A 24,162-nucleotide genomic window follows, 5' to 3' on the forward strand; every position below is an offset into this window, starting at 1 on the left:
GAAAGAGCCATCCACTTAGTCCCATTCCCCAGCTCTTTCCCCATCCTGCATAATAACTCACCGGGTTAAAAAAAAAAATCACCTGATCGCACCTCTGGCTCTTTTGCCAAATACCTTAAACCTGAGTCCTCTGGTTACAGACCCTTCTACCACTGGAAACAGTTTCCCTTTATTTCCTCAATCAAAATCCTTCATGATTTTGAACACCTCTATTAAATCACCTTCTCTGCTCTAAGGAGAACAATCTTCTTTGGCTTGGCGTCTATTTAGCTTGTGGGATATTTTCCGACTCTATAAATGCGAGTTGTTGATGTTAATTCACCAGGCCGTGGTGAAAGCCTCTTGTCAATCACCGAACCAGACAATTCCCATCTGCCGATCACTCCCGCTCCGGCCTCCCATTGGGCGATTGAGACATTGTTACACCCTGGGCGTTCGATACGAGTGACGCTACACGGAAGGCCAGTCTGTGCTGCAGAGTGGGTGCGGAGGGAGTTGTTGTTTTTGTTTCTGTGTTGACTAGCACCCGTGGACAAGTCTCTCAGATGTCTAATCCGACGATATTTAACCCGGTAAGGACTCCGTGTGATGTGTGTGGGAGAGGCAACCTGCGTTGTATGAACCTCCCCATGAAGAGGAATGATTCTCTCTGCGCAAAGGTTAACAGTACCCATGTCTATAGCTATTCGGCCAACCCCCTTAAAGAGGCTCTTGTAGCCTCTAAATCTCCGACGTCCTTCTTATAGTACAGCCATTTTTCTATAGTAGCTGTCAGCATTAGTCTTCTGTAGGCCAATAAGAGGAACTGAGTTATTGTTCCCCTTCAAGCTTATTCCGTGCTGAGTGTTGGTAGTAACGTTAACTTTTTGGCCTTTGTTGTTTCCTTACGTAATTGTCCAAACTACAACTATCAGCACCATACCCTAGAAATAAGTATGGATGAGGCAGGTCATTTAGCTATCCAGCTTATCCTTCCATAGAAACCAATGATTTTTTCCCTCCATCTCAACTTCTGGCTAGTTTTTTTAAAAAATAGTTTTGGCTTCCATGCCATTACCTGGACCATTTCAGGAAAAGAAGAGAGGCGAGTGGAGTTTGTGCAAAACACATCTCTGAGCTTTTGCTGAGGGGGGAAAATATAATGGCCCAGAAATTGCGCTGAGCGATGAGCCAACGTCACCTGCTGCTTGTAAGTAACTAACTCGCCCGCTAACTTCTCGTGGGTTTCTGGGCGCCAACTTGCTTTAATTGAGACCTGCAAGAAGTGAAACAGTCGTTCCCAGGCTTCTGAGAGCTGTGAGAGAAGGATAGGATCGCTCTGTTTCAGTCAATCAGCTGGAAGCATCAATGACCAGCTGTGCGGTCAGAATCTATCAGAGTAGGAATAAACGGGTCTTTTTCCGGGTGGCAGGCTGTGACTAGTGGGGTACCGCAGGGATTAGTGCTTGGGCCCGAGCTATTCACAATATATATCAATGATTTGGATGAGGGAACCAAATGTAATATTTCCAAGTTTGCCGACGACACAAAGCTGGGGTGGAATGTGAGCTGTGAGGAGGATGCAAAGAGGCTCCAATGTGATTTAGACAGGTTGGGTGAGTGGGCAAGAACATGGCAGATGCAGTAAAACTGGATAAATGTGAGGTTATCCACTTTGGCACTTTGGTTGTAAAAACAGAAAGGCAGATTATTATCTGAATGGTGATAGATTGGGAAAAGGGGAGGTGCAACGAGACCTGGGTGTCCTTGTACACCAGTCGCTGAAAGCGAGCATTCAGGTGCAGCAAGCAGTTTGGAAGGCGAATGGTATGTTGGCCTTCATTGCAAGAGGATTTGAGTACAGGAGCAGGGATGTCTTACTGCAGTTATACAGGGCCTTGGTGAGGCCACGTGTGGAGTATTGTGTGCAGTTTTGGTCTCCTTATCTGAGGAAGGATGTCCTTGCCACGGAGGGAGTGCAACGAAGGTTTACCAGACTGATTTCTGGGATGGCAGGACTGAAGCATGAGGAGAGATTGGGTCGACTAGGCCTATATTCACGAGTTTAGAAGAATGAGAGGTGATCTCATCGAAACATATAAAATTCTAACAGGACTAGACAGACTAGATGCAGGGAGGATGTTCCTGATGGCTGGGGAGTCCAGAACCAGGGATCACAATCTCAGGATACGTGATATGCCATTTAGAACCGAGATGAGGAGAAATTTCTTCACTGAGGGTGGTGAACCTGTGGAATTCTCTACCACAGAAGGCAGTGGAGGCTAAGTCATTAGATGTATTCAAGAAGGAGATAGATATATTTCTTAATGCTGGGGGATCAAGGGATATGGGGAAAAAGCGGGAACAGGGTACTGAGTTAGACGATCAGCCATGATCATTTTGAATGGCGGAGCAGGCCCAAAGGGCTGAATGGCCTACTCTTGCTCCTATTTTCTATGTTTCTATGTTAATCAGGAAGTGTCCGATAGGTTAGTAAGTTCTCTATTAAAATTAGTTAGAGAAAGTGAAGTAAAGGGTAAGATTAAAAGGCCGAAGTAAAAAGAGACAGAAAGAATAAATTTGAAAAAATGTTTTAATTTTTAATTTTTATTAAATGTCCCCAACAATTAATATCAGGAGGAATGAGACTGCACATTTTTAAAAGTTAATTTTCAGTGCCAGAGAGGCAGTCATTACTACTTACTATGCCATTAAAAGTTAGTTTAGACCTAATAAAACCCAGCGTACCTTTTTTATGGAGCGATTAGTTAGTTTCCAGCTGGGCAGTGCAGCAAGTCCACGCTGGTCCATTCATTCAGCTGGCGAGATATCTTTAACGTGAAGCTTTCAAACAAGCAGGGCAAATGGCAGAGCCATTTCCGGATTTCCACGTTTGACAGTGTATGTGCGCTCTCCGAAACTTGCTCTTCCATTTGCCCTGAAATAACGGTGAGCCCTGTTAGCCTCGCTGTTATTTCATGAACAGTTTCTGGGCCAATATCTCCTCTTAGATTTTCAATTTTGTGGATACCTGCCACTTTGGATCTCTCCTCCCCATCCAGGCCACTTTGTAATGGCTACGGGAGAAAGCCTGCATGTGCACCAATTCAGTGCTATTTACTTTGTGAACCAGCATGAGCTTGGTTTGAGAAGGGATAAGAGAAATTGGAGAAAGTTCATCTTTAATGTATCATCTTGCATTCAGTTACTCAGCGATTACCAAAAATTAAATCCTCACATTTTGGAGTTCTGATTTGATATCCTATTGTGTATTATTTTGCAGTTTGCAGTATGGTAATATGTGCTTTAGAAATACCCTCGAGTGTTCAGGAGATTAAAATCAATATCTACCCTAGAAGATATTACTTTGCTATCCATAAAATGTTTTCATCACAGTACTGCAGACTTGAGCACATAATCTAGGCTGGCACCAGTGCAGTACCGAAGGAGTGCTGCACTGTCGGAGGTGCCGTCTTTCGGATGAGACGTTAAACCGAGGCGCTGTCTGCCCCCTCTGGTGGACATAAATGATCCCACGGCATTATTCGAAGAAGAGCAGGGTACTTCTCCCAGTGTCCTGGACAATATTAATCCCTCAACCAACACCTAAAAACAGATAATCTGATCATTTATTTCATTGCTGTTTGTTGGACCTTGATGTGTGCAGACTGGTGGCCGTGTTTCCTATTTTACAACAGTGACTACACTTCAAAAGTACTTCATTGGCTGTAAAGCGCTTTGGGGTGTCCTGAGGTCATGAAAGGCGCTATATAAATGCAAGTTCTTTACTTTTTTCGTCAATGGAAATGTTAATATTTTTAAGAAGCATTTTTCCCTAAAACCACAGCACTGAATAGTTTGATTGTGAATCTGCTTGAAGGCTTATTAATTATAATTCATCCTAAACAAGAACTTGGTGTAACAAATTTAACTTTGTTTGCAGCTGGAGAACATTGCATTTTTAAACAGAAAAATAAATGACTTGAACAGTTTCAATCTGAATCTGTCTATTTTAAGGACTTAATAAGAAATCCATGCTTGTCAGTCTACACAGATTCTTTCATCAAATTTTTTCTACACAATTCACCTGTCTCGCTACTGTTCAAAAGGGCTGGGGGCAAATTGCTTTTCTACTTCACTTTATTTTTTGCCTCAACAGCTTAAGCCTAGATTTTAACTCCTGGCAGAAGTCACGTGGCGGGGGCCGAGGCAAACGGACTGATTAAAACCCTCCCAGCATGAGGCCCAGGAGATTTTAACTCCTGGGTCTCATCTGCATATCTGCTGTGAGTCTCCCACTTGCACCCATTGGGAAGCCCGAGCTGGCCAGTAGGATTTTGGGCAGCAGGAGTCTGCCACCGGGGCCCGAAAGGAACTGTTCCTCGCAATTAGGTAAGCGGTTGGGAGAGGGGTAGGGAGAGCATCGGGGGAGGCCCAAGGTTTCCTTGTGGGACCTGGAGGAGCACTCCTGCTCCTGGACCCCAAGGAAAAAAAAAATGTTTTTTAAATTACTGCTGGCTCAGATCCACGCTGCCAGGTTGGCCTGCGGGGAAGTGACGACTGCCTTCCCACGTCGGCCTGGGGTTAAAATTGCATTCAGGCCTCGATAGCATCATCAGAGCCTTATCTGCGTGTTTAAAGCAGGACCCTGCTGCCTTTAGGCCAGTGTCCCGCTCACCTGTTTAAAAACAGCAGGTTAAAATTACATTCCGGGGGAAGACAGGAGGGGGTAAGTCGCTGCCCCGATTTTTAACTGCTCACCCACCCAGTTCACACTGAGTAGGCAGTGTTACAATTGGGACTTTATTCTTAGTCTTGCCAATATTTTATTTAAACCTAAATAACTAAAAATTGTGCATAAAAGTAATGAATAAGGTTCAACTACAGTATGCTGACTTTGGGGGCGTACTGCACTTTGTTCTAAGATAATACTTAATATGGTAGCGGAGAGTTGTTGAGGACCATGTTTAGATTCGCTTTGTAATAGCTTGTTATAACTTCTATACAGAAAGGTACAATGGGAGTGAGTCTCTAGTATGTTCTCTAATATGTCACAAGACCAGAAACCTTTTGACTATTTGCTGTAATTCTTTCAGAATGTCATACTTGTCACTAGTTTTTAAATGCATCTAGTGCCTTTACTTCAAACAATCTTCTTGCCAGTTCAATCTGTTATCGATCACACTCTGTATCAAGAAACATTTCCTGATGATTGTCCTAACTTGTCCTTCACAATCCTGAATCTTTGCCCCCTTGTTCTGCTACCCTGCATGAACTGAAATTATTGTTTTGGGTTTACTTTCTCTATCCTGTTAAGTATCTTTTATATACCTCCTATAAGGTCTCTTTTTTTTCAAGGCTAAAGAGCTCTAGCTTATCAAGTTGATACTTGTGGCTCTTACCTCTGACACTAAGGATCAACTTTGTTGCTCTCTTCTGCACTTTCTCCAGGACCTGGACAGCCCCCTTAAGTTGCAGCTACCAGAACCTTACTGCAGACGTGGCCTGACCAGAATATTGTACAGCACATATTTAGTGTATGTAATTTGTTCTATTACAGCTTATTGACATTCAGCACTGCCATGCTCATGAAACAAACTCAATTCACACTCAAAATATAACACAGCAATTACTTGAAACTCATTGTAGTGGTACGGTGAGTTACACTAAACTAATGCAAACACTGTTGGTCTGTAGGGTGTTATTGCTTTCATGTTTTAAGCTTGATTGTTGTTTTCTCTTTTAGGTTATACCATACAGTGGAGCAATTTTTGGTGGTTTGCATCGTGGGCAGATGATAGCAGTACAGGGAATAGTGCCTAAAGAAAGTGACAGGTAAAACGTCAGACTGAAAATCTATACTGGGAAGGAAATTTTATGGCTCTTAACTGCATAATACAGTAAAGTCCATTTGTAAACAAGAGTTGCTGAGAATGCTGTTTGCAATTCTAGAAGAAGTAGTCAGTTATTTTTTTAAAGAAACACAGACACACACGTTCTGTTAAGCCATCCTCTCTTTAGCATTTTGGGGGTGATATTCTTTCTGTTGATGATTTTACTGACAAAAGTTCCTGGTTAATCGCCACCCATTCACGTTTGGTTGAAGTGGTAAATTTACATTCTGGAACACATCAGTGAAATATGCGAATTGGTTACTGAAAAGTAACTTTGAAGGTTGGGCTTTTGTATGCAGCCAGCTGACAGCAGAAAAAGTACTGTTGCAGTGAACCCCTCGATCGTGACCAGTTAGTCATTTCCATTGAAGATCTGGCACTTAGTGATTTTTGATTTGTTTAAGTTTGGGGGGGGAGGGGGAAGGTGTGTGCTTAGAAAGTTGATGTGATTGACCTGGCTTTTTTTTTAATCTGACAGCTTAACTCATTAACTTTATCTTGTACTAATTGTAAGAAATCCCACCCAGCACAGAGTAGGGATTACTTGTGCATAATGGAAAATGACAAAGGATTGTGGATAATAAGCAGTATGCTTCTGAACTTTCCCTTTTTAAAATGGTGATGTGTTGAAAATTGTGCATGCTACCGAATATAGATGCTACAGTGTGACAATGCAATTGAAAAATCGTTTATTATACAAGGTTAAGAATATCAGCCTTTATTATACACATATTTTTAAACATTTTATTTATAATGGTTGGGCAGCATTTATATGAGGGTGGGATTTTGTACACAAAGTTGGAGATAAGTGGGCTTTAGTTTAAGATGAAATAGGATGTAGAATTGTCTTAACATTCTTATACGGTTTGCTTGTGGACATTTACAAACATCCCAGCCATTTCCTGTTCATAGCAGCAAATTTTATTCTATAAAATGTATCGCTGTTTAATGGCAGAGTTTGAGATCAAAGTGCCTATGCAGTAGTTTAATTTTGGTTGTGTTAAGGGAACATACATGGTCTAGATGTGTGCAGCTGATAGTAGGCTGTTAATATATCTCTATTTTGATTGCTTTTCCCAAATTTATGCATACATTTTAGTAGAGTGCAGAGAAGGCTGACCATGGTGGCAGCATTTTCAAACAAATTAATAGCTGACGTTTTAGCACTTGATCTTTTCACATTGTGACATTAACTTCCCTCAATACGAATGTGTGTCATTATTGAATGATGGTAGTGAAACTTTTTGTACAGATTCCAAGTGGATTTACAGTGCGGCAGTAGTGAAAATCCTCGTGCAGACATAGCCTTCCATTTTAATCCACGTTTCCGGAGATCTGGGTCCGTGGTATGTAATACCCTGGAGAAGGAAAGATGGGGGCGTGAAGAAATAAAATATGAGATGCCGTTCAAGAAAGGAGAGCCATTTGAAATCATTTTCTTCATTATGGTTGACAGGTTCAAGGTAATGCAAACTTTCCATAATTACTTTATTCTTTGGCTTCGTGTGGCCCTTTAACATGATTTAATATTTTTCCTACATAAGTCAATACACTCTTAATTAATTGTGTGACATGCTTTTAAGATATTCTGACGTAATACGGTGCTAATTAATACAAATGTTTTATTTATTCTGCATTTTTCAATAACCTGCAATGCCATCGTAAAAGTAGCATGTTCTCCTCCGATCCCACACAATCTCCAGCAGACTGGACATGATACGCTTTTGTGCTTGACCTTGAACCCTATCGGCCCTGTAGCGTTTTTTGTTTTGCTGGTGAGTATGCTCACTATCTATCTGATTCACTGGACATCCCCCTCATGACTACTGAGCAGTGCCACAGGAGATCAACTAGTTTCACTGTCAAAAGGCAGCAACGAGGAACCAACAGTCAGTATTGCTGAAATGGGAATGCATGTTCAGTCACGCTGCTGAATATCAGATCTTGCTTACACTGCTGTGGAAAGCATCAAGTGGGTGAGGAGGGATGGTTGTCTGAACTGTTTGTATACCTATAGGCATTGGGAAGGAGGGAATGGAGTGATTTATACTTTATTTTTAACTTGCGAAAGATGTAAAATACTTTGGCCAGTAGGGATGTGAAACAGGTCTGCACTCAAATTTTATTATTGGTCTTAAGTAGCATTGCAATAGCATTTCTTGAACAAACCGCTCGACACACTTGCCAGTCAAAAACTATGTTTTATATAATTATATACTGTAGCTCATCAATTTTAGCTGTCAAACTGGGTGCAATGCATCAACTCCAACTTGTTTTTTAACCTAACTTTCTGTGTGCAATGCTTGGTAGTGGAACTGAAACAAGAATGCTAAGTCTTTCAGTCCACCTAAAGACAATTCTTTGGCCTATTCTACAAGGAAACACTTTATTAAAAAAAATTCAGTTTGCTAACAATTTCTGTGACTGTCCTGTTCCCTTGTAAATACAGAACTAAAGAACTCATTCAATTTTTCCAGCTATGTCCCCATCTTCTGTAATAATACCCTTTTGGAAAGTCAGCAGTCCTATCTTTTTCTTTTCCTCTGATGTACTTGAAAATAGCACTCTGCCTCATTAGGTAGTGAAAGTATCAATGATGGATTCAGATAGTTTAGTGTATCATCAGAGTGCAATATGCCATACTGTAATTGTAGAGATGATATACAGAATCCATTCCCTTTTTTTCTGGATGCAAGGTCACAAAGGAAATAGTTTCCATCTTTGGCATGTTCTTGGTTTGGTGTGAATATCCAGGCAAAAATTTAATCAACTGTAATCTTTTAATCTTTGGTTTAAAAAAGAATAACCGTAGTAATTATACTCTGGAAGTAGGCTCCATGCTGTGGAAGAGCAGAGACATTTGGGACATTAAAGCCAGCACTTTAGATTGATAATGATATGTTTTTTAAAAATATATCAAATTATATTCCAGGTTTTATCACTAGGTATAGACTATAAAAGTGAAGAAGTAATGATGAGCCTATATATAACCATGAGACCTCAGTTAGAGTACGATGTTCAGGTATTGAGGCTTTAGAGAGGGTACAACACAGATTCACTAGGCTGCAGCTTGGTATAAGGAAATACAAATACGAAGAAAGACTTGGCAATGGGTCCTTTTTTGTTAGAACAAAACAGATAATGGGGTAATATGACAGGGTAGATAGAAGCAGATTGTTTCCAGTAGTTAAGGGACTTTGTACACAAGATTAAATTCAAGCGATTTAGAACAAAGAGGAAAAGCTTTTTTTAAAAAAAAAAAGAGTTGAGGATGTAGAATTCACTTGCAGCATTAGTTTCTGCCTCATCCACTTTGCTAACATTCAAGATTAGATTGGATATGTGGTTGAAGGAAAAGGGATTGATGGGATATGGGAATAAGGTAGGTAAATGTGATTATCATAGTAGGTACAGCACAGGAGGAGGCTATTCAGCCCATTGTGCCTGTGCCGGCTCTTTGACAGAGCTATCCAATTAGTCCCATTCCCCTGCTCTTTCACTGTAGTCCTGTACGTTTTTTTCCCTTCAAGTATTTATGTAATTCCCTTTTGAAAATCACTATTGAATCTGCTTCCACAAGCCTTTCAGGCAGCGTATTCCAGATCATATCAACTCACTGTGTTTTAAAAAAAAATGTTTCCTCGTGTCGCCTCTGGCTCTTTTGCCGATCACCTTAAATCTGTGTCCTCTGGTTACCGACCCTTCTGCCACTGGAAACAGTTTCTCCTTATTTACTCTAGCAAAACAATTTACTCGTGTAGAGGGTTAGCGCTGACACTGACTAATTGGGCTGAATGGCCTGTTTCTGTGATACTTTTGTTTATTAGGACAATGTAACCCTCCACTGTAGTTAACCTACACTAACTGCTCTGTAAATATATATTTATCCACTAGGTTGCAGTTAATGGAAAACATTTCCTGGACTACCAGCATAGAATAAGTGTGGGTAGAGTTGACACACTTGGAATCTCTGGTGTAGTCCAAATTCAAACAATTGGCTTCTTTGGCAGCTCTGTAAGTAAGAAGTAACTATGCAATGTATAATAACATTGATTTTAAGGCTATAATTGGAGTTCAGAATTGTCTTCTCGAAACAAATGTCATGAAATTATTCCAGGTCCTATTTCCCTCTTGATTTTTTTTTTTTACTTTGCCCCCCTTACTTCTCAATGTGGTGACTCCGGCTGGGCTATTGGTCCATGGATGCTGCCATGCCTCCAGTGCCTCTCATAAGTGACCAATCTTCGTTTGTAAGTCTGGTTGGTGAACGTTGGTGACCTGTTTAACTAGGTTCCAAGCATCACTGCAATGCCCGGTCCTGTTCGGTGCGCACTTCAGGTGCGGTCCTGTAGCAATCGGATGCTGAACTTCCTGCTTTGACTTCAGTAGAAAATTCCTGAAACAGATCTTGAATCCTGTCAGCATTAATCTTGGATAATGTCACTCTTTTATGTTGCAATACCAGCATAGAGCAACATAAATCAGTGTGAATGCATAAGTGCCTTGACTGGTCCAAAGTAATATTTGGCTACTAACCAGTATTACTAAGTTAAGCTACTTGCATTTCTTGTAAGTAGAATTTTTTTTTACTGTGCCTTCTTGTGATGCATCTTGGCACTAAAGAATTTTAGTGTATGATTTTGTTGAATTTTAATTCAACTGACTGCTAAGTATTGCTTCATTTAATATTTAAGGGTGAAAGCTACATGTCTCCCAATAAATATCATGTTTAGTAGATTGACAAAGGTCTGAACTTTTGACATTACTGCTATAATGTTTTAATGTCTAACTTACACAGTACATCCACTAACTAGGTAGGGTTGTTAAGTACATATAAAGTAACAGCCGTGAGTGAGCTATAGGACTCTAATTTAGCTGCAGATCAGATGTCAAACTGCAAGATTGAAGCTAGTGTTTCATAAACTTAATGGAACTTCAATATTCAAGCATAGGCTTGAACTCGCTCCATGTTGCATAAAATTGTTCTTAGATTGCCGGCAAACTTTAAAGACAGCCTAACGAGAGGATTCTAGAGTTCCATTGGCAAAACATTTACCTTCCTTTTGTCAGATCAATATTGTACTAGTACAGAATGATCACGCTAAATTCCAGGGATAAATGTATTGCAGCAAATACTGTGCATGCTAAAAAAATGTATGTAGATAGAGGACAATTTATTGGTGTATGTATGATACTCTTCCCTATTTTAAATGTGGACCTGACCACATAATGCCAGTTCTGTGTGGGGTTCTGTTTATACAACAGGAAACAAATTTTCATTTACCTTGCTTAATTTTTTTTTAAATTGGAAGATTTGCCTTTTGTTGATGTGACTTGCAGCATTTGCATATGATTTAGTTGCAATGCTATCATACTCGTGCTGAGAACACTAGAGAGGATTTGGAGGACAAAGGGCATAAAACCCAGGGCTGGATTTTAAAGTGTTGTCAATATTCCTGTGCTGGTGGTCAGTAATAACATTGTATGAATCCATGGTTGGAGTATGGAAATGGTTTAGAATTAACTTTATAATAATGCAATTTGGAACTTTTTTTTAAATAAGCAATATATTTTTAACAATTGGGGGGGTAAAAAAATCTTCTGTTCCCCTAATGATTAAATTGGTTAAGACGATGAATAGCTGGGCCATTTAGACCTGAAAAGTTCTAGGTTCGATGCTGAGTTTGCTGATCTTGACTAGAGTGGTGCTTTGAGTAGCTACAGTTGGCTTCAGTGCTTTTGGATTAGGAATTGGAACATTCACCAGTATTCCTGCTAATGTCTAAATTCATCAGGGTTTTTATGCAGATTTGAGCTGATAGGAACTGTGTGTAGTGTGTTTAAATGTGGGAATGTTGGGAAGAATTGTCTTTAGTCCCCGCCACAAACTCCGTTCCCTAGCCATTGACTCCATCCCTCACCCTGGCCACTGTCTGATGCTGAACCAGACCGTTTGCAGCCGCGGCATCCTATTTGACCTTGAGATGAGCTTCCGACCCCATTTCCTCTCCATCATCAAGACCATCTACTTCCACCTCCGTAACATCACCCGCCTCCGCCCCTGCCTCAGCTCATCTCCTGCTGAAACCCTCAACCATGCCTTTGTTATATTTAGACTGGACTATCCTAATGCTCTCCTGGCCTATGTCCTACTTTGCACCCTCCATAAACTTGACCTCATCCAAAACTTTGCTGCCCGTATCCTGACTTGCACCAAGTTCCGTTCACCCATCACCCCTGTGCTCGCTGACTACATTGGCTCCCGGTCCAGCAACGCCTAGGTTTTAAAATTCTCATCCTTGTCTTCAAATCCCTCCATGGTCTTGCCCCTTCCTATCTCCTCCAGCCCTACAACCCTCCAAGACCTCTGTGCTCCTTCAATTCTTGCCTCTTGCACATCCCCTATTTTCATCGCTCCACCATTGGCAGTCGTGCCTTCAGCTGCCTAGTCCCTAAGCTCTGGAATTCCCTCCCTAAACCCCTCTATCTCTCCTCTTTTAAGACGCTCTTTAAAACCTGCCTCTTTGACCAAGCTTTTAGTCACCTGACCTAATGTCTCCTTATGTGACTCGGTGCAAATTTTGTTTGATGACACTCTTGTGACGTGCTTTGGGATGTTTTACTACGTTAAATGCACTATGTAAATGCAAGTTGTTGTGGCTCCAACAGATTTGTAATCTAGTATTTTCAGCTAATTTAAACTTGCTATATTTAGAGGGGGATAACTATTAGTCTTTGCCCTTTTGAGCAGAGAATGTAGAGAAAAGCAGCTGTCTGATATTTGATAATGTGGTCCACCTCCATGTTGACAGTGCCTATGGTGGGGGGGGGGGGGGGGGGAGAGTGGTTGCGTACTGTTCCTGAGGTCACACCAATTGTATTAGTATTTACCTCTAAACTTTGGGATCCAGGATATAGGATCTCATTACTGAAGATGCTCAGTACACTTAATGTACTGTAACTGTTACACCTAAAAGCCATATAGTGCAATAAAATCTTCTGTCCCAACTCTTGTCTTTAGGAGCAGGATAACCCATATTCTAACCTACCAATGAAGAAGATTGATGCGAATGGGACTGTAAGTCTGAGCAATTGTCCTTTTGAAGTGTCTTTCTTCTGCCTTCAAGTTATTACAACTTGACTTCTTGTTTGTATTGCAGCAAACAAAATCTATCAAGACTCCATTGGTAAGTGTATAATCATTTGTTTGTTGGGCCTCTTTTTGGAAAATGATTGTAAACAATTTTACAACACCAAGTTATAGTCCAGCAATTTTATTTTAAATTCACAAGCTTTCGGAGGCTTCCTCCTTCGTCAGGTGAACGATGTGAAAATGATTGACCTAGATGCTTGGTGCTTTAGTTCAGCGGTTATGAAACTTTGTAACAGCATGTTTCCAATCCACTCCTTTCCTACCTGCTGAGAAAAACCATGATGCCTCCCCAGTTGTTAATTGGTAAAGCAATGGAAAGAAACATTTAAATACTGCAATATTCAAGCAGACCAGACAGCATAACATAAGTCTGCAAAGATTGTATTTCTCAATAGCAGATCTCCTTTCCTCCCACTCCTTTCACTTTTTTGGTGTGTTTAGTGTTCCCCACTGCCCTTACGTATGATTTTTCCTTGTATGCTCTTTGTTTTCCCCTCTCCTTTCACTTCCCCTATTTTTCCTTGTCCTCCCTTCGGTTTTCCTTTATTTCTTGCAGTGTTACTGCTGCTGTTGGGGGAAACTACCGAGGGGAGGAGGGACGAGGGGTTGAGAAAGAGCAGCTTGTCTGTCAGAAATTACCAGTGATGAACAGGGGAGATCTGAAGCAGGTTGTTCCATCGTAGAAACATTCTAAAGTGTTGCACAGCTGTAGAACTGTAGGCAAAGTTCTTTTGGTGCGTGGACAGTGCCATAAATCAGGTACTGTACCTTTTTGTATAATGATTGAACTGTCACTTTCAGCTGTGACTTGAGTGGCTTTCATATTGCAGTAATATCATCAAATACTGTGATTTTTTTGCCAAGGTTGAACCAAATTCATATTGACTTGTAGGCCTAGGTGTTGCAATGGAGCATCTTCAGCCAGGTGGCACCTCCGACTGCCCTGAAAATACCTTCTAACACTGGTTGTGTTTCTTGAGCTGGAGTCATTTGCACATGGGAGCCAGGCTGCCTGGTGAGGAGGGAGGGGAGGGAGGCGGATTGGGGGGGGGGGGGGGGGGTTGGGAAGGAGGCGGATGGGGGAGTGGGAAGGAGGCGGATGGGGGTGCTGTGCATGGCTGTGTTCTGGGAGCACATGCACAGGTACCTTTTCCATTGAATCACTGAGTTCCCTCTGCCAAACTTTGAGCAGTAGATGCTCGGGCATAGTAGGAAGCCCATGTTCAATTAGAAAAATGTTGGGAAATACAACTCGTGGGCGGACACTGCTACTGGGGAACATGCGCGGATACACTTCAAGCTGCCAGGGCCAGCCTTTTGAAAAACAGGGAAGGTGAGGTCGTGGCAGTGCATATTGTCGAGCACATTTCTGGCCAGAATGGGCAGGTGGAATGGGGCTGGAAAGCGTAGGTTGTAATCTAAATATTAATTGTTCCAGGTTTTTAATAGTTGGAAGATCTTTTTGTTTTTAGGTTGTCCCTTATATGGGTAAAATCAAGGATGGATTAAGCCCTGGTCGGATAATCACCGTACAAGGCAAAGTTGATAAGAATCCAGACAGGTAATTTAATATTGAAGTTCTGTTACAATCTACGCGTTTTGCAGTGAAACTACGCTCATAAAATTTGAGTCGTGGTCATATAATCGTCCAAGCGACATTCTGTCTATCTGCCATAACACCCAAGAAACACGATGAGCAGCCCTCTATTAAAGCAGCAACATAACTCAGTTAGATGGTGCTTGTAATAAATAATGAGAGAACCGAGTCAGGAATTGATGTTGGACTTTGGGAGGAGCTTAACTAGAGATTGTGAAATGTCAAATCAAGTTACAAAAATACAGTTGTGGTGCATTGTATTGTGGCACCAACTCTTGGTGCCACAGGGTGGGACATAGGGCAGCTGTCGTGAAAGCAGATAGTCGCACGTACCACACTTGTGGCACAGGAATGACGTCTGGGGCAGGTTGCCCAAATACTACCTTTGTTACATATTTTACATATCGTCTCCCTACACTTTGCACTAAGAGGGCTTGATTTTAAAATTTTAAGTTATGACATTCATACAGAACTTCAACTGCTTCATGTCCTATAGTTTTAAAACTACATTTCAGAATTAAGGGAAATAGCTTTTTAAATACCCTAAATTAAGGTGATAAATTTCTTCTTCCTTTATCCGCTGTTTCGGATGGACCCTTTGTCATAGGGTCTTGATCGTGGGGTTTTTCTGTAAGATGGCAGTCTTGTTGCAGCTCTTTTTCCCTGAGTTAAACTGATCGTAATTTTGAGTCCATTGGTTAATTTGTATTGTTTCTTAACCCAGCGGACTTACAATAGAAGTAAATCCTGAAGAGTAAAAAATATAACGTAAATTTCTTTCAGGTTTGTCATTAATCTTCGTGTGAGTGATTCCACTGACCTTCCATTGCACCTGACACCTCGTTTAAAAGAGAAAACTTTTGTTCGAAACTCATTTCTCTATCAAAGCTGGGGTGAAGAGGAGAAGAAAATAGATTATTTTCCATTTAACCCAGAGGCATATTTTGAGGTACATTGTGTAGTCCAAATGTGAATCGGAGACCTTTGAGAAGGTCTTCATACTAATAGCATTACTCAACCTTTATAGTTTTTATTATTAGTGACCTTAAATGTTTTTTTATTTCAAAAAGTGGCTGTAAATGTTAAGTGTAGATAGGTTGACTTTTATCCTTTGATCACAATGCAGCAAAGTGTAAAGAGCAACTGTTTATACAGAAGCCTTGGAATAGTAAATGTAGATTTATCAAATGCTTCTGTTTGAGCTCAGTGTCCTGAGTTAGACAAAGAAAGTATTTATACATTTGCTTAAGTTAAAACCAACCTGGCCCACAGTGGAGTAGCACTAGCTGTAAGATTTTACTGGGTTGCCAAATTTTCTTTGGGCTCTGATAATTTAAATAATTGTAAGGGAGAAAACATGAAAAAAAGTTGTTAACTAGCCCTTGGCTAAAGTGTGTTTGAGAGCTCATCTGCTGTCTGTGAATCACCATGTTAGTGCCAAATTAGTAGTAGTGACCCTAACCTAATCAAGAAGATTAGATGATGTCCAGGGAGAGGGGTTGTGTCTTAACTTTATATAAGGCAATCTCAGTTTATCTTCAAGTTACTTTGTCTTATGTGGAGATGCCGGTGATGGACTGGGGTTGACAATTGTAAACAATTTTACAACACCAAGTTATAGTCCAGCAATTTTATTTTAAATTCACAAGCTTTCGGAGATTTCCTCCTTCCTCAGGCAAATGTTTGCCTGAGGAAGGAGGAAATCTCCGAAAGCTTGTGAATTTAAAATAAAATTGCTGGACTATAACTTGGTGTTGTAAAATTGTTTACAATTACTTTGTCTTATAGTGGCAAACAGGAACTGAATCAATGGGTTTGCATTTTTTTAATACAGTTTTTTGTACTCTTTTAACACTTTCTATTTGTGTTTCAGGTTATCATTTATTGCGGTGCTGACTGCTTCAAGATTGCTGTTAATGGAGAGCACTTACTGGAATATAAACACCGGTTTACAAACTTGAGTAAAATTGATATGTTAGAGGTGGAAGGAGATATCCGGTTGTTGGATGTACAGACTTGGTAGGTGGAGGGAAGCTGCAGGCCAAAATTAACATCTATGCACGGCTGGTACTGGGTGTGTAACCTTTCAAATTCTATTTCTAATTATAGAAAGAGTACGTGATCAAATCAAGAAGAAAAATGGTTTCTTGGGGATTGTTACATGATGTTTGAAGATCTATGTCTGGCTATTGTTTTTGTAATTGCTTTATTGAGTTCACTTAAATCACGTACTACTCAAGAAAATAGGATTTTGAAGATTGCATTATTTCCATAGAACTTCCCTTCCCTCCTCCACCCCAACATAACACTTCCAAAATATATAATCCCTGAAGGGGTTTCAATGTCAGAAATTGTGCTTTGGAATTCAATCATTTTTAATGGTTTAAAATGTGTTAAGATATTTTGTTAATCTCCCAAACCTGGATAAAATCTGATCTGCAAAACAAAGTTAGACTGTTACTGAAACTTTTCACTTTTGTTGTAACTTTTTTCAGCAGAAAAAGCTCTGCAATGCTGGATTATAATTCTGTATTGTTTGAACAGATTTTGACAAAGTCTGTAATTCTTATTTATGAATGTTGTATCTGACTGACCCGTGCTTACACGAATGCTTAATTAAAGCTGCAGTGCTCCACAAGTGAAACGCTCAGAAGTATTACTTGCAAAAACTGTTTTGAAACTCCAGTAAGCAGGCTGAAAAAAAGAAATATTTTGGTTTTCTAGGTACGATTAAGAACCTGTTTCACAAATTGCTCTAGCATTCTGTACACAAGATCATTACTGATGAGGAAAGCTGTTCATCCCTCTGAAAGGCTGTTAAGTAACCCCATTGTAGTACAGTTATGTCTTAAATGATTCCAAGGTTTACACCTCTTCTACTTTATCTGGGAGTCAATTTGATGTGGTGTTCACTTTTTGTGAGGGACTAAGAACTTCCTGATATCAGCCCTGCATTTTATTAGTTTGAACCTCTATCGCAATTTAATATACTTTTCCAGAATTATAATTTTCCACGCTCTTTACTAACTTGTGTATCTCCTAAGATCACCTCTGATGCCTCCCTTTCAAAGCTGAAAAGCCCAAGTTTCCCCAGTCTTTCCTTATAACTCTGACCTTTAGCACTAAGGATCAGCCTTGATGCTCTTCTCTGCACTGCTTCCAGTGCTTAAGTGTCTCCCTTGTGCCTCTGTGACTAGAACTGGACACAGTACCTTGAAATGCAGTTTGGTATTCTGTGCAGTTGGTAGCTGGCTCTGTAAATGGCAGGAGCCAGCAGTGTAAAATAGATCTCGCAGCAGTTTGAGCTGCTTCACTGTCATAAATACTGTAATGCAAATTTAAGTTTTTGTTTTAATTAATAATGGCTGTTAACAGATTAAGTATTGAACTAAAAAGCTTGACGGTCTCTCTTGGAAAATACGACTGAGGTTTCTGTAGCACTTTATTTTGTCAAGTCATGTTTAGTGATTAAAACAAAAATGTAATGTACATAGTCAAATTGCTAACATAAACAGCATTGACTTTAAAAAAATCAATTTTAGCACCTTGGGCCTGACTTTAATGGCTTGGATTGATTTTTTCAGTATTGTTGCCAAACTTGTGGGACATTACAGCTTTTAACTTACTTAAATTAGGAAATACGAAGAATGCAGATTATCTTGGTCTTTAACATTGCATGCTTACAGGAATGGTTTTTAAAAGGACTGTATTAAGCAATACTCACATGTTCTTGAGCAGAACACAATGTATTTAAATCTTTCTCATTGTATTTACACTGAAGGAGTGAAATCATTTTTTTGGGTTACTTCTGTTATTTTTGTCAACAAACTCAATCTGTGGCCAAGAAAATTTGGTCCAGACAGTACTGTATTGTTGATCTGAGATTTTCACAAGCTGTTGTTTAAATTGACAAGAATTGAAATAACAAATTGTTGTTTAAACAGAACAGCTGAACTCTCTTTACTCAAACTTGTTTATCCCACTGTGATGTTGACTTGGTTAAAGGGGGGAAAAAAGAGGCAAGAAGTAAACCTGAGAATGATTTGAAGTTCGCTAATCTTTCTGGTTGCAAGCCTGATCTGAACCTGGGCTTTACCAAGTAGACTTGTAGTCTCCAACACTTGTGTAATGAACTACAAAATTGAAGCTTGCATTTTGAATCTGGATGAGCACAGTGAAAGAGAACCTGCCCTATTGTTTGAATTGGAAGTAACGTTAGTGGAGATGGGCTAGACCCACTTGTCTTTGATGGCAAGAATGTGCTAACCAAATCAAGCATCTAGGTGCTGTTGCTGCACATTCCACTTTTCTATGTATTTTGTTTCTCATGGCTAAATGATCATGCACTTGATAACTGAGTGGGAGGAACTTCATTACAAACAGGATTGATGATCTAATCAAGTGCAAAGTGTATTGGATCTTCTCTGTGGATTCCATGTTGTTTATCATTTTTAAAATAAAAACATTGTAGCATGTGAATTTTAATTTTGCTGTTAGGCCATTGACCTGCCTCGAAGCCTGCACAAACCCTGTTTGCACCACTTATTTTGTTGGGACCAGCTGAAATTTGGAAAAGCCCATTTCTGCATCTGCCCTTTCATACTGTAAGTTAACACTTGTAGTGATACTTGGCTTTTGTACTTTGTATATATTCAATTTATATTAATAGACAAAGCTGAGAAATGATAGGGTATTTTCTGAAAATCTAATGTTTTTTTTTGAAAAAAAATAAAGTTCTTATTTTAACCATTCTTTGTTGAAATTTATCTTGTGTAGTTTAGCTAAGATTCCATTTCCAGAAGCTTAAAAGTCTGGATCAAGTGCTGATGCAGGTAATGCACAATGGCAGTAGTTTCTTGGCTTAAATGGAGCCAGGCAGGAGCTTCCGATGTGAACATGATCTGCTTTTATTCAGTAAAGTTCAGTCAGAGAGTGACCACAACAATAATTCTACTTGAGTATTTCAGAATGTTTTCCATTTTATGAGGCCATTGAAATGGCAAAGTACTAGATTTAAATCCCAGGCTGAAGCTGAGGATTTAAAGTTTGCCTAACTTTTATGAACCCGTACCTTGAGGATGTGTTTTTTTTAAAATTCATTTTCGGATGTGGATTTTGCTGGCAAGGCTGGCATTTATTGCCTCTCCCTAGTTGCTGTAGTTGTAGCAGTTTAATACAACTGAGTGGTTTGCTAGGCTACTGCAGAGAGCAGTTAAGAATTAACCACATTGGTGTGGGACTGAACTCTTGCATAGGCCAGAGTGGGTAAAGACAACAGGTTTCCTCCCCTATAGTACATTCGTGAACCACTTGGGTTTTCACGACAATCTGATAGCTTCGTGGTCGCTTTTTATGTCTTTTTAAACTGAATTCAAATTCTCAAACTGCCATGGGATTTGAACTCATTCTGTGGATTATTAGTCCAATAACATAACCTCTACACTACTGTACCCATGTTGTGGTACCAGAGTCTATAGGGTGGTGGTGGTGGGGGGAGGGAGAAGAGAGAAAGAAAGGTGCTGAAGAAAAGATATTTTATGACTTGGGCTAGAGGTCAAAGAAATTCCAATGATTATCTTCCTGGTTAGTATACTGAGGCAAATCTTAATGAAAAAGTGGTATTGTTTACAAATTACTTGAGTTTTCTCCCTTTTGCACTCTTGTTCTCTTCATGTAGTGTGGAGGATTCCCTACTTCTGATATGTAGACTGGAAACTCTGCTGTCCACATTAAGTGACAGCAGAGGCTCGACACCAATCTTGTCACTCATGAATGCTCAGGCCTTGGGATGCAATTATTACCTCAATAGACTTGACAGTAATGTCATGACCTGTATTTGCCCCAAGTCCTGTTCACCCATCAACCCTGTGCTCGCTGATCTACGTTTGTTCGTGGTCCACCTACGCCTCGATTTTAAAATTTTTATCCTAGTGTTCAAATCCCTCCATAGCTTCACCCCTCCCTATCTCAACTCCTACAACCTTCCCAGAATTCTGCATTCCTCCAACTCTGGCCTTGTGCATCCTCCACACCCTACACCTCTCCATTGGCTGTCATGCCTTCAGCTGCCTAGACCTGTCACATACAGTACCAGCCAGGGGTGTTTGTACAATGAAGTACAATACACAAATTGTAAGGAAGGGGCAGCACAATGGGTGCAGACACTAAATGTAGAGATTTTCTGGAAAATATGGTGGGACTAGAGTTCCAGCATATGCAGATTCACTTGTACAGCTCTGGGGGAAAAAGTGTGTGGAGTGAAGCAGATTAGGGTGGTGATTTAACTCCAAGGCACTGGGGAAAATGGATGAATTGATTGAGAAAGTGGCTGCCAAATAGTTCTTACAGCAGCACAAGCAACTTTGGCAGCTATATCCTCAGGTTTCTCACTCACATCTACCTGCATTTCAGAGGCTTCCTTGTTTTCATGTGATAAAAATGAGGTGTTTTTGTATAATGTTTTGGTAGCTGTCATTTCAAAATAAAGATTAATGGCTAGTTTTTTTTTGTTTGTTCAATAGTGTTTCAAGGTGGATGTAGTTGTCATCTCCCTGGTAAGAGGCTTGTAGTCTGGCCCACAATTTTTAAATATAGACTTCAGGATTGTTTTAGGTTGCATTTGACTGACAGTCTTCCTAGAATAATGCAGCACAGAAGGAAGCCATCATGTCTGTGCTGGCTCTTTCGGTAGAGCTATCAAATTAGTCCCACCCCCCTGCCCTTTCCCCAAATCCCTTTTGAAAGTTATTATTGAATCTGTTTCCACCACCCTTTCAGGCAGTGCATTCCACATAATTCACTGCACAAAAATATCTCATCTCTGGTTCTTTTGCTAATTACCTTAAATCTGTGTCCTCTGGTTACTGACCCATCTACCACTAGAAAGAGTTTCTCATTTGCTCTATCAACCCTTCATGATTTTGAACTTCTATTAAATCTCCCCATAACCTTCTCTGCTGTAAAGACCCCAGCTTTTCTAGTCTCTCCACATAACTAAAGTCCCTCATCTTAGTCTTTGAATTGCAGAGGCCAGCTATCCAAAACACACAATGTCCCTGGTCTATTTATTTCCAGCAACAACTTGCTTTTATATAGCACCTTTAACATAGTAAAATGTCCCAAGCTGCTTCACAGGAACGTAAATCAAACAAAAATTGACACTGAGCCAAAGAGCAGCGTCTTGAAGGAGGTGTTTTGAAAATTTCAATTGTTGCAGTATCTACAGTCTTTTGGGGAGAGATTGTCAGATTTCCACTACCCTTTGTGTGAAGAAGTGCTTTCCAATTTCACTACTAAATGGTCTCGCTCTAATTCAGATTATGCCTCGTTGTTCTGGATTCTCCCAGAGGAAATAATCTCTCTGTATCAACTCTATTGAATTGCGTAATAATTTTCAAGACCTTGATTAGATCATCCCTGTTCCTTCTAAGTAACAAACCAAATCTAGGAGACACTAGCAGTTTGTTGCCCTGAAGGCACAGAGTCAACCATGACCAGGTCTGGGTGACATGCCTGCAGGACATTAGTAAACCAATTGGGTTTTTACAACAATCGCAATCTGGGGCTAGATCACAAATTACCAAATTTATTGAATTCAATTTCACAACTTACCACGGTGGATTTTAAGCCGTTGCTAGTCCTGTACCATACCTACTAGACTATTATACTCACTTGAATGTAAAGAGGACAAAAAGCATCAATAGTGGTTTACAATCTTGTTTATTAAAAGCTGTTGGGTGATATCAATGGTTTAGAGAAAACCAAATGTTGGCTGACAACTAACAGTAATATGGAGGCTACACAACTGCTACCTCCTCCTCCTTCTTCCACTCCCCCTTCCCTCATCCAAATTAGGTAATTTGACCACAACTGTTAAATACAGTCTGGTTTTCACATATCAAGCTATGGTTCTGTACCTTTGGCACCATTAATCCAACAGCAGTAGCGTCAGTATATTTAAATAGCTGTGTAGATTACAAGAACCTTAATCTGAACCCCTACTGTATATATAAAAATTACATTTATAAACCTTTATAAAACTTTGTACAACTTGGTTTTCAGAAATAGCTCTGCAGTGGTTCTCCAAGTATGACTTCAAGCTGCTGGATAACTTTCTGACAGTGGTGCTCCACTTCCTCACATTCATCTGCAACACAAAGTACACAACCCTTATTTAACTCAAAAAGGTCCACTTTTAAGACTTTACCAAAGCTTTAGAGGATAAATGTTGATCAGTGAAGAGTTCACTTGATGCTCTAGTATTTCAAGTTGCTTGCAACTTGGAAGTTGACTACTTCAAGGCCCAATGTTGAACTGAGCTTAAGTGGAAGTATTTGAGTTGCAAGTAAGATGGAGCACAGCAATGAAACCGAGTGTTACTTCACCCTGGATTGCTAATCAAGGCTTTGAGAGGTCTGTATGAGACATGTAATAGCTGCTCAAAACCCAGTGAAGTGCTCGTTTAGTTGTTGAAGAAATGCCTCAACACAAACACGCGTCTTCGATATCCCCTTACTTTAAAAATGCGTAAACATTTATACTATGCAACAGCTGATATTATCTGGAACACATTAAGGTTTATCACTATATAAAGAATTATACAAAGCAGAAAATGGAGTGGATTTTTTTTTTTTTTCCCCACTTGGGAATGAGTGGGCAAGACTGAGGGGGTGAAATTTATTTTGGGTAAAGTTCAAAACAGGCGATAGCGAATTGACAGCCCATTTTACACACTGCCAGATTTTCTTTTCCATTGACTTCAACAGAGAATCAGATAGAATGTAGAACGGAAAAAAAAAAACAGAAAATGCTGGAAAAGCTCGGCAAGTGAGGCAGCATTTATTTCAGGTTGACGACCTTTCGTCAGAAGCAGTATTTTACTTTTGAGAATGTAGAACGGGTTGTTGATTCACTGTCGCTCGTTTTGCACTACCGTCCAATATACTAATTTTACCTCAGATCTTTTCTCTTGGACGAAGCACAAATACGGTTCTGTGTCCTATCACTGTGGCAAAGTGTGCTGGAGCCGCCAACACTCATTTCTGACTTATCAGCGATATTCTGCACAATCTGATTGTCCTTTTCAATACATTGTGTGTAAAACTTTTCAAAAACTCAAATAATGCCTATATTAAAAATTATTATCACTCCTAATAAATGTGGTACAAAAAGTAAGATTTTAGTCCAATTAATTATCTTACCTTCCAGTAACTCTGCCAAGAATGGGATGGTTTCTGGTAGTAACACCATGTAGTTCTCCTTCAGTTTACCAGCTAATTCCAGCAGCATAATCAGAGCAGAAAACCTCACCTGCACATTAAATCAATATATTTTAGCCCTTTCCATTCCATAACCATGTCAGAAAAATACACCCACCCTAATTCGCGTTAGTAAAATCTGATGTTACTGACCTATCCCTTTCTTAAATGAAAGGAATCTTACAACACCAGGTTATAGTCCAACAAATTTATTTTAAAATCACAAGCTTTCGGAGATTATCTCCTTCGTCAGATGAATGAATGAAAAGGTTCTCAAATCGC

General features: G+C 40.0%; 2 protein-coding genes across 6 annotated transcripts in view; one reads left to right on the forward strand and one right to left on the reverse strand.

Annotated features, from left to right (window-relative positions):
- Window positions 1–436: 436 nt before the first annotated feature.
- lgals8a (galectin 8a) lies at window positions 437–19,374 on the forward strand. Of its 4 annotated transcripts, none has more exons than XM_067988722.1 (10): window positions 437–572; window positions 5,726–5,814; window positions 7,126–7,336; window positions 9,768–9,887; window positions 12,895–12,951; window positions 13,034–13,060; window positions 14,499–14,587; window positions 15,407–15,572; window positions 16,497–16,642; window positions 16,733–19,374. In XM_067988722.1, coding segments are annotated over exons 1-10 (933 nt in total). In that variant the 5' UTR covers window positions 437–545; the 3' UTR covers window positions 16,734–19,374. The 4 variants fall into 4 exon arrangements, with proteins under 4 accessions (XP_067844823.1, XP_067844822.1, XP_067844825.1 ...); XM_067988723.1 differs by adding an exon at window positions 4,139–4,371 and having other exon boundaries at window positions 445–572; window positions 16,497–19,374; XM_067988721.1 differs by having other exon boundaries at window positions 16,497–19,374.
- A 2,949-nt stretch (window positions 19,375–22,323) lies between these two features.
- Window positions 22,324–24,162, reverse strand: part of heatr1 (HEAT repeat containing 1) — a 72,723-nt gene continuing 70,884 nt past the window's right edge. For both annotated transcript variants that reach the window (XM_067988720.1, XM_067988719.1), the window contains exons 44-45: window positions 23,824–23,932; window positions 22,324–22,769 (exon numbers count right to left, since the gene is read on the reverse strand). In XM_067988720.1, coding sequence (XP_067844821.1) covers window positions 22,681–22,769; window positions 23,824–23,932 — 198 coding nt within the window. In that variant the 3' untranslated portion in view covers window positions 22,324–22,680. The remainder of the gene's footprint in view (window positions 22,770–23,823; window positions 23,933–24,162) is intronic.

The sequence above is a fragment of the Heptranchias perlo genome, chromosome 8, assembly GCF_035084215.1.
Source record: "Heptranchias perlo isolate sHepPer1 chromosome 8, sHepPer1.hap1, whole genome shotgun sequence".
NCBI classification, from domain to species: domain Eukaryota; kingdom Metazoa; phylum Chordata; class Chondrichthyes; order Hexanchiformes; family Hexanchidae; genus Heptranchias; species Heptranchias perlo.